The sequence below is a fragment of the Odontesthes bonariensis genome, chromosome 21 (assembly GCF_027942865.1).
Source record: "Odontesthes bonariensis isolate fOdoBon6 chromosome 21, fOdoBon6.hap1, whole genome shotgun sequence".
Lineage (NCBI taxonomy): Eukaryota > Metazoa > Chordata > Actinopteri > Atheriniformes > Atherinopsidae > Odontesthes > Odontesthes bonariensis.
In genome coordinates, this window is record NC_134526.1 from 19,703,309 (window position 1) to 19,721,106 (window position 17,798).

At 40.0% G+C, this 17,798-nt stretch overlaps 1 protein-coding gene across 1 annotated transcript; it reads left to right on the forward strand.

Moving 5' to 3' along the window:
* The first annotated feature begins 958 nt into the window (after window positions 1–958).
* slc6a16a (solute carrier family 6 member 16a) lies at window positions 959–16,470 on the forward strand. Its single transcript, XM_075453401.1, has 12 exons — window positions 959–1,298; window positions 8,729–8,951; window positions 9,069–9,226; window positions 10,048–10,174; window positions 10,264–10,439; window positions 10,955–11,065; window positions 11,223–11,464; window positions 11,644–11,824; window positions 13,333–13,534; window positions 13,830–13,989; window positions 14,106–14,268; window positions 15,422–16,470. Exons 1-12 carry the CDS (start codon window positions 1,296–1,298, stop codon window positions 15,767–15,769), a joined length of 2,094 nt encoding a protein of 697 aa, XP_075309516.1. The 5' UTR covers window positions 959–1,295; the 3' UTR covers window positions 15,770–16,470.
* Window positions 16,471–17,798: the final 1,328 nt, after the last annotated feature.

Sequence of the window (17,798 nt, forward strand, 5' to 3'; positions counted from 1 at the left end):
ACTTGAAAGAGCAGTTTTTGTTCTCTGTAAAACAAGAGCTTCTTTAGACTTTTGCTTTCCTCGGCAGCTTTCTCTAACTAGTTTTTAATTAATGCCTGACTACTTAAGTTGATTCAAATTTAACGCCTAAAAGGGTCCATTTGTCGAGCAACTCATTGCTGATTTGACCGACATTACAATAAGCCACAAAAGTTCTCATTCTAAAAACATTAAAGTTTAAACAACAGTTTGGGATGTGCTGCATGAACAGGCTGCATGGTTAGCATTTCAGCATTAGGATTACAAGGCTGTTCCAAAAATAGGAGGAAATGATTTTTGGTGAAAATGGGCCCTTCTCAATTAACCTAGCAAACATTTTTCTGATTACAAATCATTTTGGAGCATTCTCTCCACTAGAGGGAGAGGGACTTTCCCCACACTCAACCAACACGTGGCCGAGACAATGAAGTTACTTAAAAGTGTTGTGTCTTCAGGGAGCCTTTTTCTTCATGTCAACACTGTATGCAAATCCACCATGTAACTGAATGGCTTACAGAACACTTTTTTTTAACCCATTAACAAAAAGGACTGCGACAATAACCCCTGCAGCAAAAAACAGTGTTGTTGTTTTTGTTTATGCGAGTCAGATGTTAATCAGAGGATGCTATTTTGTTTAAAAGTGGTTGTAGGCCGCAGCTTTGCAAGTTTGCATACATAATCTCCACAACTACTGGACAAGCATAACGACCCATCAGGTTTTTAGAATGCAACGATTTCTTAAATTAAAGCTGGAGCTGCTTGAGTTGCCGTGATTTTGCTGGGCGCTGATTAAGACGCAGACAGTGGGTGCTGTTTTTAGTTCCGCCTGGATCGACCCCTGGGTTTCTTTCAAACGTCTTTAAAACTGCAGTAAAGCTCAGTGTGATACGAAGGGGGTCGCAGTAGGCGTCCAGCACTTCACACACAGCGGTGTATTCTTGTGTTGCCCTGCCCGCAGCCCGAATAATTTGGGACAGATCAGCCCTCCCGGTCTCCTGATTGGCTCAGCTGTTCTAACCTCTCCTCCGTTTCTTCTTGAGTTTGGGGCGACTGACTTTGTTCCAGTGCGCGGAACGTGGCTTCAAATTGTCAAAAAGCGCCTGCTGAGAAAAAGCGTGTGTCCCCTTGTGAACTACCTGGGTCGTGCTGATAGCCTAATTACTAAAGCGGCTAAAAAAAGAAGTGTTTAAAAGTAGCCTTGTGAGAAGACGAGCAGAGAAACCAACACCAGCAAGATTACTGGAAACTCTACTCCAAAGTGGGACGGTGCTGTCAGCATGGTATGTCCACAACACACCGTTTTCCCTGCGCTCTCCATTAACGTGGCTTTAGTGTCTTACCTCTGCACAGCTCGCTCCTTCTTTTCGATTCATGTTCAATCTAAGGGATGCAGTTATTGTTTGTATAATTTACAGTTAACTGACTCCTTTCTTTCATACTTTACCAGTAACGAGAAGGCTTTAAGGCTGTGGTTTACCTCGGTTTGGGTGACTCCCCCATGCACCCTAGAGTCTGTGCATTTTGTGCCCAGAAAATGCATACTGCTAAACATACACAGCCCGCACGATTAAAAACATTCAGCAGATTGCAGCGAAGTAAACTACAGGAAGTCACAGTTAAGCCTTTTTATTTATTTTTTTGAGTCTGCTGTACATGTTGGGCAGCAAACACATTGCAGCCATCTATTGAAGTGTGCGCGTGTTTATCCATTAGTCTTGTACCAAAATTCGGGCACATTTGAAGAAATGGCTGGCAAAAAGTCCCGAAACCATGATTAAATATAAGCTGATGGGTACTACTGTATCCTCCCCATTGCTTTTGAATTTTGTTTTGGAACTAATGGAGTGCAGACCTCTCCATTCAACTTGTGTCTTTAAAATTCCTTTGAAAGAATGGCTAGCATGTCTTTTTATTCTTGGAAATGTATGGTAAGACATACTGTGTGTGCGTGTGTGTGTGTATGGCGGGGTATTTTTCCATGACAAGTAGGCTGACCTGAAGGGCTGGGTGTAATTTCTGAATGTGTGATTGGTAGATGTGTTATGTAATAATCAGGGCACGATCATGTTATGTGTAACTGCCAGTATATAATAATAATAATAATAATAATAATAATAAACTGTGTGGTCTATACTGTTTACCCCTTCAGGGAGTTGATCCTTCTCCTGTCTTTTAATGCGTGCTGGGAATTTTTTCAGAGAGGATGAGAAAATCAGATTGAGTGATATGATTTACATCTGTGCAGCTGTGTTATGTCAATAAACTCTATACTGAATATAAACCGTCGCTCCCATTCTGTAGCGACGGTGTGAAAAAGCGCTTTTATAGCCTGTTTTTCTTTCGACTCTTTTCTACAGTCCAGAGAAGTATTATTCTATATTTTATGGTATTGAGATGTATGTGATGCTGTGCATAATACAGACATTAAAAGCAGCCTTCTATCTTTTTCTACATTTTCTGTTTTGCTCACATTGGAGCTTCGTAAGTTGATCCTGTAGCAGCTGACTTGAAAGAAAGTTTATAAGGTACTGTGTGGCCTGTTAGCTGATGGCCTGATAAGTATGACTGTTTAATTTGCTCTTATTCCTAGAAAGAAAGTAATAGGTCCAGAGTGGGAAGAGGGACTTTTATTGGGAGAAAAAAAGACTCCCACGTCTCCTCAAACATGATGTTGGCATGTAGACTCGCATATGTGAAAGGGGCTTTATTCCTACTGTTTGTACAGAGTTGGGGGTATCTGCAAGCTGAGGCCCATTTTGACCTACGTTTGCTTTGAGACATTTAAACCGTTAATGTAAAATCAAACAAAATACTTCAGAATGAACTCAATACATTAATTTTTTTTTTGTTTTAGTAATAAGTGCATATAGGTACATATAAGTTTCCTTAATGCTTTGTGTCTCTACATGTTTACTCGGTAAATATGGGGCAATGTTAGGGCATCAGTACAGAGAGCTATTTTCTTCTCCTGTGCCCAACTAACAGTAATGTTCTGCACAACTAGTGATGAATCCTGGGCCATTTTCTAAAAACACCTCAGTCTCTATGAATAGAAAAACAACATTTATATTTCTGTCCACTGCAGTTAGGGTGGTTGGAGTATGGTGCATGGTTACGGTGGCCGAGAAGGGCAAAACAAAATTACAAACTCTGAAACACTTTTACATTTTGGAAAACAAAATAACATTTCCCAAAACAAATTAACATTTCAGAAAACAAATTAACATTTCAGAAAACAAATTTACATTTCGCGAAACACTTTTACAAGTTCCGAAACAAATTAACATTTGTTTCACAAAACACTTTTACAAAGTCGACAATAAAGGGAGGTTCCAAACCTCCAAGCTCCGAGGTTGACCCGGAAGTTATAACGGAAGCCTTCGATTTGATATAGCAGCGTTTTGAAACGCTGCTATATCGCTGTTCATCTTGGATCACTATGAATTCAAATCGAAGGCTTCCGTTATAACTTCCGGGTCAACCTCGGAGCTTGGAGGTTTGGAACCTCCCTTTCCGTAATATTGTCGACTTTGTAAAAGTGTTTCGCGAAATGTAAATTTGTTTTCTGAAATGTTAATTTGTTTTCTGAAATGTTAATTTGTTTTCTGAAATGTTAATTTGTTTTGGGAAATGTTATTTTGTTTTCCAAAATGTAAAAGTGTTTCAGAGTTTGTAATTTTGTTTTGCCCTTCTCGGCCACCGTACATGGTGCATGCTTTTGTTTATTTACTTTTCCCTATATACAGAATTGTGGTTCCCCAATTTCCAACTACACCCAGAGATAGAACCTGTCGCTCTGTGTAAGAGCTTTGTGCTTGCCTGCGTGTGTGTGTCTGTGTGTGTGGAGGGTGGGTGGGTACAAGAAGATGATTTAAGGTTAGCTTAGTATAGAAAAAGAGAAGGAAAGTTAAACATGCTGCAGTTATTTTGCATGCAAACTGCAGAGAAAGCATAGCCTACTGCAGAATTGTTTTAAAGAGGAAAAAAGTGTTACAAGTTAAAAGCATATTTTTAAAAGGTGCAATACAATCCCTGATCCCCTTATAGCAAATTCCAAATGTGAACCCGCTGGTTCATAGAACAAATGTTCTTCTTCAACAAACTGGAGGACGGGAAACAGACTTGCCGTGTCTTTATAGACGTTTTGACTCTCTAACACCTAGACTCACATGTTGGCCCAATTGCTCAGTAAGTGACATATCAGATAAATTAGTTCCAGTAAAATATCCTCAATAACTAAACTGACTTACGGCTTAATAAACTTATTATCTGAAGATACTGGATGGTGTTGAATACAAAACAATTATTACAACCAAAGCATTTTCGATTGTAATAACATAAGTCGCCGGAATGTATGAAACTTTCTGAAATCACTTTGATGGCATATTTTGATAATGTCTGTAGCTTGTAAATCAGACACTTTGGTCCCTGAAATGTATAAACCTGTACATAAAGCCTTAGATATTTTGTTCAGAATCGTGAGTTTTCGCATTATTAAATTAAATCATGTCTTTTCTTCTTTTTTTTCTGGCGTTTGTTTACCTGCCTTGTCACCAGCTGTGCCCTCTACACGGCCGACTCATGCACCTCAGCACCACCCACAGTATGAACCAATGTAAACCCAACACCCCATATTCCCTCCTCTACTTATGTATGCATACTTTTAACATAGTCTCACACTCCTCTGCTCCCGTGTATATATTTCTGAAAGCACCTGCCATATCTGGCCATGTGTCTTTAACAGTCATGCACTTTTTCTGGGTCATACACCTCCTGTAATTTTCCATTCTCACCAGCTGATACCAACAAGGGCATATGTAAATGAGCCTGATAGGTCATGTCCTGTTGCCTGCTTGACTCATGTTGAGACATTTTGGATCTGACCCACTCCCCTGAGCTGACGTAGACTGTGAAGATTTAGTGGTCCAGACATTTAACATGTGATAAGAAGTGTTACTGCATGTGAGATTCTTCATGTTTCCTCTAAAACACGAAGCCTGACTTTTGAATTTGTTACTGTGTAAGGTTGATTTGGTAATGGCTGATCAAAAATAGCTTCTGTGACAATAAATTGACTGGTTATTACTGAAAAATGTTGACCATTAATAGTATCAGACTCTGTGTTGGACTTCCTGAAAACCTTAGAGATTACAACTTACTAACTTAGAAATTCCTATGTTTAAATACATTCTTATTTTAGAATTGTACTGTAACAGCACGTGTCTCACTGTTGTGTTTGATGGTAGAAACCAGAGCTTAAGCCCACAACTGACACTATAACAACAAAATACAAAAGCTGCCCCTATTTGCTTCATCTCCTGTAAGTCTACTCTTTTTAGTCAATTCAGCTCAGTCAGAATACCCCATTCAAACTGTTACGGGCTGTCATGGTAGCTCATGAATTATTATTGTATGTAGTCATGAAAAATTGAGTACTTCCCATAGAAATGGTTTGCTTTTCTACTTTTCTGGACATCAAATTGGTATACTTGACCATCACCACTTGGAAAATAGACTTTTTATTTACAGTTTACAAAAGAATATATCAATAGATATATTGTCCATCCATCCATCCATCATCTTCCGCTTCTCCGGGGATCGGGTCGCGGGGGCAGCAGCTTGAGCAAAGAGACCCAGACGTCCCTGTCCCCGGCCACTTCCTCCAGCTCTTCTGGGGGGACCCCGAGGCGTTCCCAGGCCAGCCGAGAAACATATTCTCTCCAACGTGTCCTGGGTCTTCCCCGGGGTCTCCACCCAGTGGGACGGGCCCGGAACACCTCACCGGGGAGGCGTCCAGGAGGCATCCAAACCAGATACCCGAGCCACCTCATCTGACTCCTCTCGATGTGGAGGAGCAGCGGTTCTACTCCGAGCCCCTCCCGGATGACCGAGCTTCTCACCCTATCTCTAACGGAGAGCCCAGACACCCTGCGGAGGAAACTCATTTCGGCCGCTTGTATTCGCGATCTCGTTCTTTCAGTCACTACCCACAGCTCGTGACCATAGGTGAGGGTAGGAACATAGACTGACCGGTAAATCGAGAGCTTCGCCTTCTGGCTCAGCTCCTTCTTCACCACGACGGGCCGGTGCAGAGCCCGCATCACTGCAGACGCCGCACCGATCCGTCTGTCAATCTCCTGTTCCATTCGTCCCTCACTCGTGAACAAGACCCCGAGATACTTGAACTCCTCCACTTGGGGGAGGATCTCATTCCCGACCCGGAGAGAGCATTCCACCCTTTTCCGGCCGATATATTGATATATAGATATATTGTTATGAAAGTAAATACACCCCAGACGCTAGCCTTTCAATCCTCACCTTAAATAGCTTAATTCTAGAATTTTACGTAATTGAACCACTTTCTAACATCGGGTTTTTTTCATTTTGAGCGTCATCTATACTATAATCTTCCATTTTTTTCTTTTTGAGCTGCTTGTTGATATAGTCTCTGGTTTTCTGAAGATCATGATGCTGTTAGATGATCAGTTTCTGGTTCAGCTTCAGCTTTTAGACAGATCTGATAAATTCATAGTTGATTGCCCGTAAGCTACTACAGCAAAGCCATCCCATACCATAACATTTCCATCTCCATGCCTCACAGATGGGATGGGATTCTTCTCCTGACCTGTTTTTGGTCTGCAACAAACTCGTCTGCTCTGGCTGGGACCAAAACACTCATTGATTCATCTGTCCAGAGCTCATTACAAAAAGTCATTGTCCATATGTTCACTGGCAAATCCTTATGTTGTTTTTGGAAGGTGAAATCCTTTTCCTGGCATGCCCCCAATGAAAGTCAAACATGAGCAATCGCTTTCTGATTGTAGACTTTGAAACTGACAGCTGCAACAGTTACGTGCAAATTCTGTCATGAAATTTTAAGTTTCTTGCAGACTTTTTTTTTTTTTTTTTTTTCATTAGAAAATATGCTTTTGGGTTGAATTTGCAGGGATGATAAACTGTAAGTTGTTGTTGATGATGTTTTTCTTTGCAGGTGAACAATTTATTGGTTTGGAGATCTTTATAAACCCTGTGCCTGATTACTTAACATCCACTACCCTAGCTTTCCTAACAGAGCACTTCGTTCCCAAACTGCAGGTTTACTTGAGGTTCCCAGAGTTTCTAAAAGTAGAATGGGAGGCAGAGCCTTCAGTTATCAGGCCCCTCTATTGTGGAATAAGCTGCCAGTAAATGTCCGGGAAGCAGACACCCTTTCCACTTTTAAGACCAGGCTTAAAACTTTCCTTTTTTATAAAGCTTATAGTTAGGTCTGTTGAATCTGATAGTGTATCTGCTAGTGTGTCTTGTTCTGCCTCCACCTCTGGCACCCTCTATACTTTCATTACCCCCTACCCGAACCAGGGTTTGAATCCCATTCCCGCTTATCTTACCTCTTTTATTTCTCCCCCTACCCGAACCAGGGTTTGCATCCCCACCCCGCTGTGACTGGTGTGCAGTTGGTGAGAGGCTGAGGTAGCTTGTGACTGTAAAAAGATGGTTGTTGTGGTGTGAGGAGCAGATCTATATAGGGAGTATAGGGAATTACTCACTGAGTCTGGTCCTTTATTTTATTATTTATTTTTTCGTTAGCACAAGTTTCTTGTGTTTACCTTGAATAGGGATGGCTCAGGTAATCCTGAAACATCCCATAGTTAAGCTGCTATAGGCCTAGACTGCTGGGGGGCCTATTCTGTCACACCTTTCCTCACTTTACTCTCTTTATGTATATGTGATATTATTGTGGTCATTAACTCGTGTTTCCCTGTTCCAACAGATATCCTTTGAATGGTGTTACAGTGCCGCCGCCGCTGCGGCCCTCCCCCCCTTTCTGTCTTCTCAAACCCCAGCTGGTCGAGGCGGATGGCCACCCTTCCTGAGTCTGGTTCTGCCAGAGGTTTCTTCCTGTTAAAAGGGAGTCGTTTCTCTCCACAGTCGCCTCAGGCACGCTCAGGCCGGGAGATTGGACCGAAAAACAAAAAAGTTTTCAGTGCAATCTGTTGGTTTTCTTAGCTAGGAAATTGTTTTTGAATTGGCTCTATATGAACGAATTGGATTATTTTATGAATTATGATTATTATTAATTAATTGAATTCCAATTGGCTTGAATTGGACTTACTATCTAAGTGCCTTGAGATGACATTTGTTGTATTTGGCGCTATATAAATAAAAATGAATTGAATTGAATTGAATTGAATAGTTCCTAGAAAGCTCTTTAGATCTTGGCGTCATGACACCATACACCTTAATAAGGGGGTAGCAAACAGTGCATTTCAGAAGTAGGAATAAGACATGTTGAAGATGTCATTTTTTTAAAGAGTAGTTAGTACCTAATCTGGAACCCTTGGTTCAAATTTCATAAATCTGAAGATGGGGTTTACATGCATGAAATCTTAAATCTGACATATCTATGTAGTTATTTAGCTTTAAACCACTCAAGTTTTTTTTTCACCGCATTTGTGTCAGTCATGTACAGTTGTATTTTAAAAAAAGAGCACACAACTTTATTTGCTGAAAAGCGAAACACACATCTTCCTAAAGGCATTTAGGTACATGCACTGTGTCACTAATCTAATCTACAGTCTGGCCTTACACACAGAATGTTTGTGTGCAGGTGTCCGGTAGATATTTTGCCTTCATAAGCTGGACAGTTAAATGGTAATGAAATCCTTATATCTGTCAGATTTTTCCATGTGCTACTGTTGTTTTTGAATAGACAGAGAAGCCTCCTCTGGACAGCAACGAGGATAGAGGCTGGCTGGGAGAGGGGCAGTCTGAAACGCAGCTTACAGCTGTACCCGGTCCTGACGGAGATGCAAATGATGCAGATCGGCCGGCGTGGGACTCTAAGCTCCAGTATGTGTTGGCACAGGTGGGCTTCAGTGTAGGCTTAGGGAATGTGTGGAGGTTCCCATACCTTTGCCACCAAAATGGAGGAGGTGAGTGTCTTTTTTCAACAAAAATGGCAAACATCAGATGATACAACATGCAAGAAAAGCAAATTAGACTCATCAGCCTTACATTTTCTAAAATCAGTCTTCCCTCCCTCCTTCCAGGGGCCTTCATGCTGCTTTATGTTTTTCTTTTACTGATTGTGGGAGTTCCACTGTTTTTTATGGAGTTGGCAGCAGGCCAGAGTATTCGGCAGGGCAGCATCGGTGTATGGAAGCACATTTCCCCGAAGTTGGCTGGGATCGGCTACTCCAGCTGCATAGTGAGTATTGTCATTTTTCACAGGTTCTTCACTCCAGGTTTTGGGTCAAATTGACAAGTTATACTTTGGATGATTTATTAGTTGGGACAGGTGAAAGCTGAGGTGGAGAAGCAGTGAAATCCTTTCTCCACCCTGTTACTCTATGAGACACCTTCACTAAAGCACAGCGATTAGCCATGTGTCAGCAAAAGGATTACCCAAAGCTTATAGCATTATGTTTGGGTTGAAAAAGTGGAGCTGTGATAAGTGTTTTTAATGTAAATCTCTAACAGAAATCATTGCCAGACTTCCTGTTTTCCTCCACCTATTGTATCTCATGAAAAAGCTGTAGCTTGTACTGTTTATTCGCCTTTCTATAAACAACTTTCTTTCTATCCCTAGCAGCACTATGTGTATACTTAAGGACTATAATGACATCATGTCATGCTGTAACTTGAGAGAGGCAGTGTGCTGTAGTTCTTTGCAGGCAGTTTGTTGCGTAACAGTTTTCTCTACTGAAGAAAAAAGCCAAACAGAGTACAGAAGAACTTTCAGTGCTCATACAGCTCAGAAACTAAATTTATAGAAGCCCATGCTTTTTCACTTGATTTTCCAGTCACTGTCAATGTGATAAACCTCATTCTCTCGGGATCACATGCTTAAAAATACAGCATTACAAAGCTAAACCCTATTTTGGTTCATTTGAATTTAGAATTTATTCCACTAAAAGTAGAATTTCAAAGAATATGCTGTATAGTGTTTAGCGCATTTTGTATCCAGTATCTTAAGAATCATAGTAGAGAAAATGTTCATCAAGTAATTAATTCTTTCCTCTTCTCTAGGTTTGTTTTTACGTGGCTCTTTACTACAATGTTATAATTGCCTGGAGCATATTCTACTTAGGTAATTCCTTTCAGTATCCTCTGCCATGGGAACATTGTCCAACTGATGGAACCAGCAATGACACAGGTACGCTCATAACAGAGAATTTAAATCAGATACAATGTCACATAGTGGCCAGATCAAAGTCTACAGTGTCCTCTGTCTTCATTCAACAGCAAAGGAATGTGCAAGTAGCTCCCCAACGTCATATTTCTGGTTTCGGAAAGCCCTCGACATCACAAATTCCATCGAAGAATCTGGAGAGTTTAACCCCGTCATGACAGGCTGTTTATTGGCTGGTTGGGCAATTGTGGCGCTGGCTATGATCAAGGGCATCAAATCCTCTGCAAAGGTAAGAAATCACTGAGCCGGAGGGATGACGATATCAAGGTCGATTCCCTCAGCACATCCCTCCTTCACACATTTTTTGCTCAGATCATGCTTAAAGTTATACGGTGAAAGTATGAGGAACCATAGGTGGAAACAGGATCAAATGGCCCTGTATATAAACTCTGTATTTACTTAGAAATAGTGCCGGACAACATTATTAAGTTGGGAAATTTAGAACTCTTAATTGTTTTTTGAACAACTTACAGTGTATCCTCACTTTGAGATAATCACCTTTTCATATCACAACTTTTTTCTCTTCGGGAACTGAAGAAGCCAGTTTCTTTGATTATTTTCTTAAACAAAAAGTTTTTCCTTTCTCTGTAGGATTTCAGCTGCTCAACAGTCTGGCTCCTTTGCTGTATTTAATGTTTCATAATGTGCAAGTTGTGAAGCGTGCACACTTATTTCCCAAAATGTCATCTCTTTTCTTTCAAATTTTCTGACACATAAATCATTCTCTGTTTCTTCTGATCTTAGGTGATGTACTTTTCCTCAGTTTTTCCCTATGTGGTGCTCTTTATTTTCCTTGTCAGAGGATTGTTATTGGATGGTGCCATGGAAGGAATCGCCTACATGTTTTATCCCAAAGTAAGCACAGATCTTCACCGAAATGATTTCTGTTCTTAATTTTGATCTATCTAAATGATAAATTAGTATTCTAAATATTCAAAAGGACTTTTTTTTTCTCAAAAGTCTTGTTGAATTATTGACTCAGTAAGATTTTCTTTTGTTGCATTTTTTCCAGCTGGAAATCTGGCTCAATGTGCAGGTTTGGCGGCAGGCAGCTACACAGGTTTTTTTCGCCTTGGGTCTGGGCTATGGTTCTGTTATTGCGTATTCCTCCTACAATCCAGTCCATAACAATTGCCACAGGGATGCACTGATGGTCTCCTGCATCAACTTCATGACGTCTGTGCTGGCCTCGCTCGTGGTTTTCGTCGTGCTAGGCTTCCGTGCAAAAAACATTGCGCTGCGCTGCGTGGCTGAGTACGTATGCGAGTGTGCATGATGAAACATACCTTCTTGCTTTATATCGCTGTCCACTTTGCAAAAGATTGTTTTATTGTCTGACTGAAAGGTGGAGCATTTGAGTTGCATTTAATCTCAGTTGTGGAGAGAATAGCACTCCAAAAAAAAAACATATTATTGATTTCAACCTCTTCCAGGAATCTAGGTGTATTTAAACTCATGGCATCTAACGGATCCAGCCAGCAGTGGTGGCCTCGGTTCAACATGACAGACCCAAGTTCTGTGTCCATAGCTGAATACACGGAGTGGTACGATCGCTATGGCTCCATGGTGGGTCCTAAAATCACTCACTGCACTCTGGAGGAGGAGATGAACAAGGTATGTGTTAACTATTAAAAAACAGGTTACAAAAGTCAAAACCAGCTTCACTGTGATCTCCTGAGAAAATGCCATCAGGGGACACGATTAAAGGGAAAATAAAGGCCACTTTGAGCAGATAATTAAAGTCAACATGTCAAGTGAAACTGATTTCATGGGTGGAGTCTTGGAAGCTGGCAGCATGATTAAAATAACCATTAAAGATTTAGCAAATGTTGATGTTTGGATTATTGTAGCTTTATATGAAATGTCTAAATGCACTAATTCTTAGGATTTTTGTGTCTCATGCAGAAATACAGACAGAATACGTTTTCAGTCAAAAACTAGATTTGTCAACAGTAATAAAGGCAATACACGCCAAATATGTTTTATCTCAAACAATGTCAATTGTGATTACTCTAATTGTGAATCCAAAAATTTTGTTTGCAGAACTTGAAGATTTGCTTTCTCTTGGTCCAAATTTCATAGCAGGACCTATAGTGAGAGATGTAATACATTTAAGGTACCTTGAATATCAATTTGAGGGAAATTTAGCACCTATTTATCATTTATCATCACTTTTTATTACATTTGCCAGAAAGGTAAATGCAAATATTCTTTTGCTATAAACCTGTTCTAGATGTGAGCTTTTAAAATTGACATAGTGTTAGCAAATTGAGAGATAAGCGAGAGACTTTATCCCCTCTGAGAAAATAGATTTGCTCTGAGTGGGCATGTTCTTTTTGATTTAGTGTGTTTTGATAATGTAGAGGTAACAAGAACTTTTAGATTTACAGACCAAACTTTTGGATTCACCTTGTAATCACAAACTTATATAACTTTCAACTTGGCTTTTTGTTTTGCTCCAGCATCTTTAGAGTTATGTCCTTGAATCTTTTTTGTGATTGCAGATCAGTTTGATTGCGTAATACTTACACATAAGCAACTCCATATGAATCAACAATGTAGCAGCGAGCCAGTATACATAAAGTTATATGTAGAGGCATAACAAGATGGGAAAACTGATATCATGGGTTCAAAAACAGATGTGGCAATGCAGAGGGCAATTTAAGCCAATATACTTCGTATGCATTAAGCTGCGATGAAGGCTAAGATCAGATATAGAGAGATATGTCCAATGAGTTGCAATTCAGACCAAATTAGTTTTCTAACTACGCACGAGATTAGCTTAGCGGGAAAGGTTAGGTTAGGTTTCCCGGGAAACCTGCAGGAATCTGGGAGGTGGTGCGAAAGATTGCAGGTAGGTTGCAAGTCAAGGCAAGATGAAAAAATATGGGACATTAATCATATCTACAGGATAAAAGGTTGTATGCTGTGATAGAGGAAAGAAAGGAGAAATTACATAAACAAAGAAAGATGTACAAAAAGTCATGCTATCTCACAGTTTTTTGTTTAGTTTTAAAAAAAGATCCGTACTCTCAGAAATAGAGGTTCAGGAAGAGTATAATGGGTACATGGAGCTATTTGTTCGGATGTGATCCCACAGTGTTGTACTTGTGTGCTTTCAGGGTGTTGAGGGGACAGGCCTGGCATTTATAGCATTCACTGAGGTGATGGCCCTGTTCCCAGCCAGCCCCTTCTGGTCCACACTGTTTTTCCTGATGCTGCTCAACCTGGGCCTCAGCACCATGTTTGGGACCATGCAGGGAATCCTCACGCCTCTCATGGACAATTTTAGTGTCTTGGGACGCCACCGGACCCTTCTCACTGGTACTGCATACTTATCAACACATGTTCAAACACCTCTCTGTATTAGAGACGCTGATAGTTTAGAGTTTCTAGTTGATGATGGACCTGATGCATTGTGTCATCACTTGTTTTTCCAGTTATCAGAAGGTATTGAGAACTGTGAGAATAAGCATGTTGGACATTGATAGTTGTTGACGATTATCAAGATTCAACAAAAGAATTGAGCTTTGGTCTGTTACATTGTATCAAATAGATAATATAAGCTTTTCTTCTTCCTGCACTCTTACCAGACACCATGTTCTCACCTTTTTTTCAGTGTCTGGCTGTGCTTTAGGGTTCATAATAGGATTATTATTCACCCAACGCTCTGGCAACTATTTCGTGACTATGTTTGACGACTATTCTGCAACTCTGCCATTAGTCATTGTCGTCATTTTTGAAACCATCAGTGTGGCATGGGTTTATGGCACAGATCGGTAAGAAACAATGACATATTGTTGCTATGAAATTATCACTACTATATTTTTGTCGAACATGTTTCGCCATGTCTTTCATAAAATGCTTATCATGCGAATATTTTCCATCCTTACAGCTTCCTGGATGATATTGAAGTCATGCTCAAGTGGCGCCCTCCAGTGGTGTACAAGTATCTTTGGAAATATGTGTGTTTAATAGCGATGATCAGTCTCCTGGCTGCCAGCTTGTTGCGCATGGTCTTCAAAGCCCCCACATACACCGCCTGGAATCAAACCACTGTAAGATCTTAGACTGCAGATTTTTTTCTGAATATACAACACTTTAAAGTCAAAATCACCTGTTATGATTGACAGTTTTCAGCCCAGACTGGGAAGTCTTTATAACAATAACACTTTTTTTTTTTGGTTCTTCAAGCTCAGCACAGTTTGAAAGGAAACAGTGGATACTACTACAAGCGTGTGTTTGATTTAGTCCCTTTAACATGTAGTGCCCAAATGGATTCAAAAGTAGCTGGACTGATGCACATGAAGTCAAACAAAATCATTATGTTTTTATTTTTTCAATCCTTTGCATTCAGTGACATCAGCAGACCCTTTGTATCGTTTATGGTGATAAACTTCCAGGCATTCGAAGCTGCTTTTGCTTTTTGTGGGGTCTCTGCCTTTAGTCTGGCCTTTAGAAAGGAAAGCTTTACCTCGGTCAAATTTAGATCTGAGTGGCCAGAGACCATGTACCCCTACCCTTCACCCTGATTTGCCCTTCTGTTACTTTTGATGCACGCTCGAGATCAGATGTTGTTCAAAAAGTTTTGTCCTTTTCATTGAATCTGAGCACATAAAGCAGGCAGACCCTGTATACCGCTGCATTCACCCACAGTAATCACTCCTTCCTGTGGAGCACTGCTTTATATTATCCTTCTACCAGATTACTTTTTAAGCCTCATTGTCATATTCTTTATCTGCATGGCCTCCCCTTTGTTCCAGTACTGACAGGCAATCTCAGTCTAAATGGAGTCAAGTCAGTTTTGAGCGATATGTGAGCAGTTTGTGCAGAAAACAGATCGCACATCTGCCCAAAAAACATTTTGTAGCCAAATGATAGACTTCTTTTTTAACTAATTTAGTGGTAATGAGCCAAAGAACATGGACCCAATAAACAAAAAGTGTATAATTATTGTATAGCTGGTATTACAGGTGGTTTAAATAGTTTAAAACATTTGTGGTAGCAGTATCAACTTACACTTTTTATTTGTTGATCTGCTGGTACAGCCGCTATAAATTTATTCGACAAATAACTAATGTAACAGATAGAGCCAATCTCAAATGTTTATGGTCAGTAACTAGTTATTGCATTGTTAATATAGTTTGTACTAAGGTGAAAGGCTCTCTCCCATGTTTTCTCACTTAATGCCATGCCTCCTCATTGCTTTAGGGTTCCGAGATGACTCTGGAGTACCCAGGCTGGGCCCTGGCTATGATTGTCATGCTCATAGTCTTTGCCAGCTTGCCAGTGCCCATTGGCTACATCCATTCCATGTTGATGAACCGCATGGTCCAAGACGGTCCATCCCAGGAGGGACCTGGTCAGGAGATGCACCGCGAGTTGTACACCAAGTGCAACTCCACAGATCAGCTGGATTCCAACTCTCATCAATCCCCCTCTGAGGAAGACCAGGGCCGCCCCAGGACTACCTTCCTGCCAGTGGGAAACGAACGCTACCGGCTTCTGCCCCAGCAGGAGGAAGAGGAGGAAGAGGAGGAGCAAGATACAGGTGTCTGAGTGAGGGTTTATTGTTTTTGAAAGGACAAAACTTTGAACCCAAAAGAAAAAAAGAGAAGCATGAAAGAAAATGCATACTAAAGAGAGATTATTCCTTATCAGCATAATTCTTTAATAGAGTAATCCTCTCTGTATTATCTGTATATATTAAGAAAACTTTAAATTATCGATAAGCCAAAGTTATTTTAACTATGTTTATTATTGGTGGTTCATTGCCAGTCAAATCAATTTTTTCCTTTTAGCTCCCATTTGTTCTCTGAACTATGTATATGTTGTTCAGAAAAACACTTGGAAATGCATTAAAAAGGAAACAGGCAGCCATATTTAATGAAACTGAGTATCTTGTTTGAAAAAGACCAGCCGCCAACACGTCAAACCACTGTAGGTTTGACTAGCTTGTCTTCATATGGGAGTTACAACTCAGTGGCGTTTGAACTGTAGAATGCAGCCACTGGTAAATATGCTTTATGAGAGGTATTTTTAGCTAAACAAGTATGATGTTGCATGAAAACATTCTACCTTAAGGAACTGTGATGTGTTTGCATATCTGTGTGTGTGTGTGTGTGTGTGTGTGTGTGTGTGTGTGTGTGTGTGTGTGTGTGTGTGTGTGTGTGTGTGTGAGAGTGCGTGTGCAGGCCTTTGTATTTGAATGTTTCTGTTATGTATCAGTAGCTGTGAAATAAACAAATGTGACTATAGGATCACTTTATTTTATATTTGTATAATTTTACCTCACAAAACCACAGCAAAGTTTTTACATGGGTTCAGACAAAGTGTTCGTTGTAGCAGCGGTGTAAGGTGCAGGATGGCAACTTAAATAAATCTCTAGATGGTAACAGCCTGACCCTGTTTCTTATGATTTGCACTCTTGAAACTCGTTTCAGATGTCATACTCTGAAAATGACCTTGTATCTTTTAACTCGGTGTATCATAATTCCTTCAAGGTGTATCAAGAAATGGTCAAAAAAAAAATTGGTTTTTGAGCAAATTTTGAGTTTTTTTTATTTTTTTTATTGCTACTTTGCTAACAGAACAAAATATATGATTGTGTGAATATTAAAGCATAACATCAAGTGAACACCTTTGTTATTAAAACACACCAGTGCAACTGACTGAGACTTAAACTGTCACTGTGTTTAAAGACCTTTTCAGCGGGAGTGACTTTTGTCTAACTACTGAAGTTTAAAGGGAAGTTCCATCCTTTTTAGGAAAATATGCTCAAATTTGTTGTTCTCTCTTTGCAGTTTGCAGTTGAGGTGGGATGGGTTCTATGTGCAGTTTGAATTCTTTAAAATTACATTTATCTGGATATCATGTCATATTCATATACTTGAATTTTTCAATGTTTAATCCTGAAATGTCAGATATGATCAGGCAAAAGTTGGGGCATCTCAGATCAAATTTCCTACAGTGAGTACATAAGCATTTTTTAAAGATTTATCTGGTTTCTAGATGACAATGTCATTGATTCATCTTTCTCTAATATTTGAAACTCAGAGCCTTTCCTGTTGTCTGTTGCTTCAGGCAACATATTAATTCACCTGAATACCTCAAACAGATTAAGAAGAATGATTAAATCCTCCACTGTTTTTCTCTAAACCTAACTTTGCCATTTGCTACTTGAAGATTTAAATTTTCAAAATACATTGGGTTTGTTTATATGTTTGCAGGAAAGATATTCAACCGAAGACTCATCCATGAAGGTCATATTTGTGCAGGTGTCACTATATAAGTGTACGCTGCAGAACCACTTCACACCTTCAGTGTTCCAGGATTTTTTTTTTAGTCTGCCAGACCTCAATTTCAGCTCCATGTTTCCTGTTAACACAAAAAAATGGCAGAGTTCAACACATCAAAGTAGAGGCGCCTATGGCTTCTGATTGTTTAAAAAATGAGACTGTGATTCTTACACTTTGAAATTTGCATCTTCTGCAAGATCTCTTTGACTAACAAGTACATTAAGGTGTCATGCTCCTCTGCCCTTTGTCCCGCTCTACATATACATAAAATGGTTGAAATGTTAAATGGA

Bases quoted from the DNA above. Each gene is read 5' to 3' on its own strand.
- slc6a16a (XM_075453401.1), top strand. The intron at 10,440-10,954 runs GTAAGAAATCAC...TTCTGATCTTAG, and splicing joins GCATCAAATCCTCTGCAAAG to GTGATGTACTTTTCCTCAGT. The intron at 11,066-11,222 runs GTAAGCACAGAT...CATTTTTTCCAG, and splicing joins CCTACATGTTTTATCCCAAA to CTGGAAATCTGGCTCAATGT.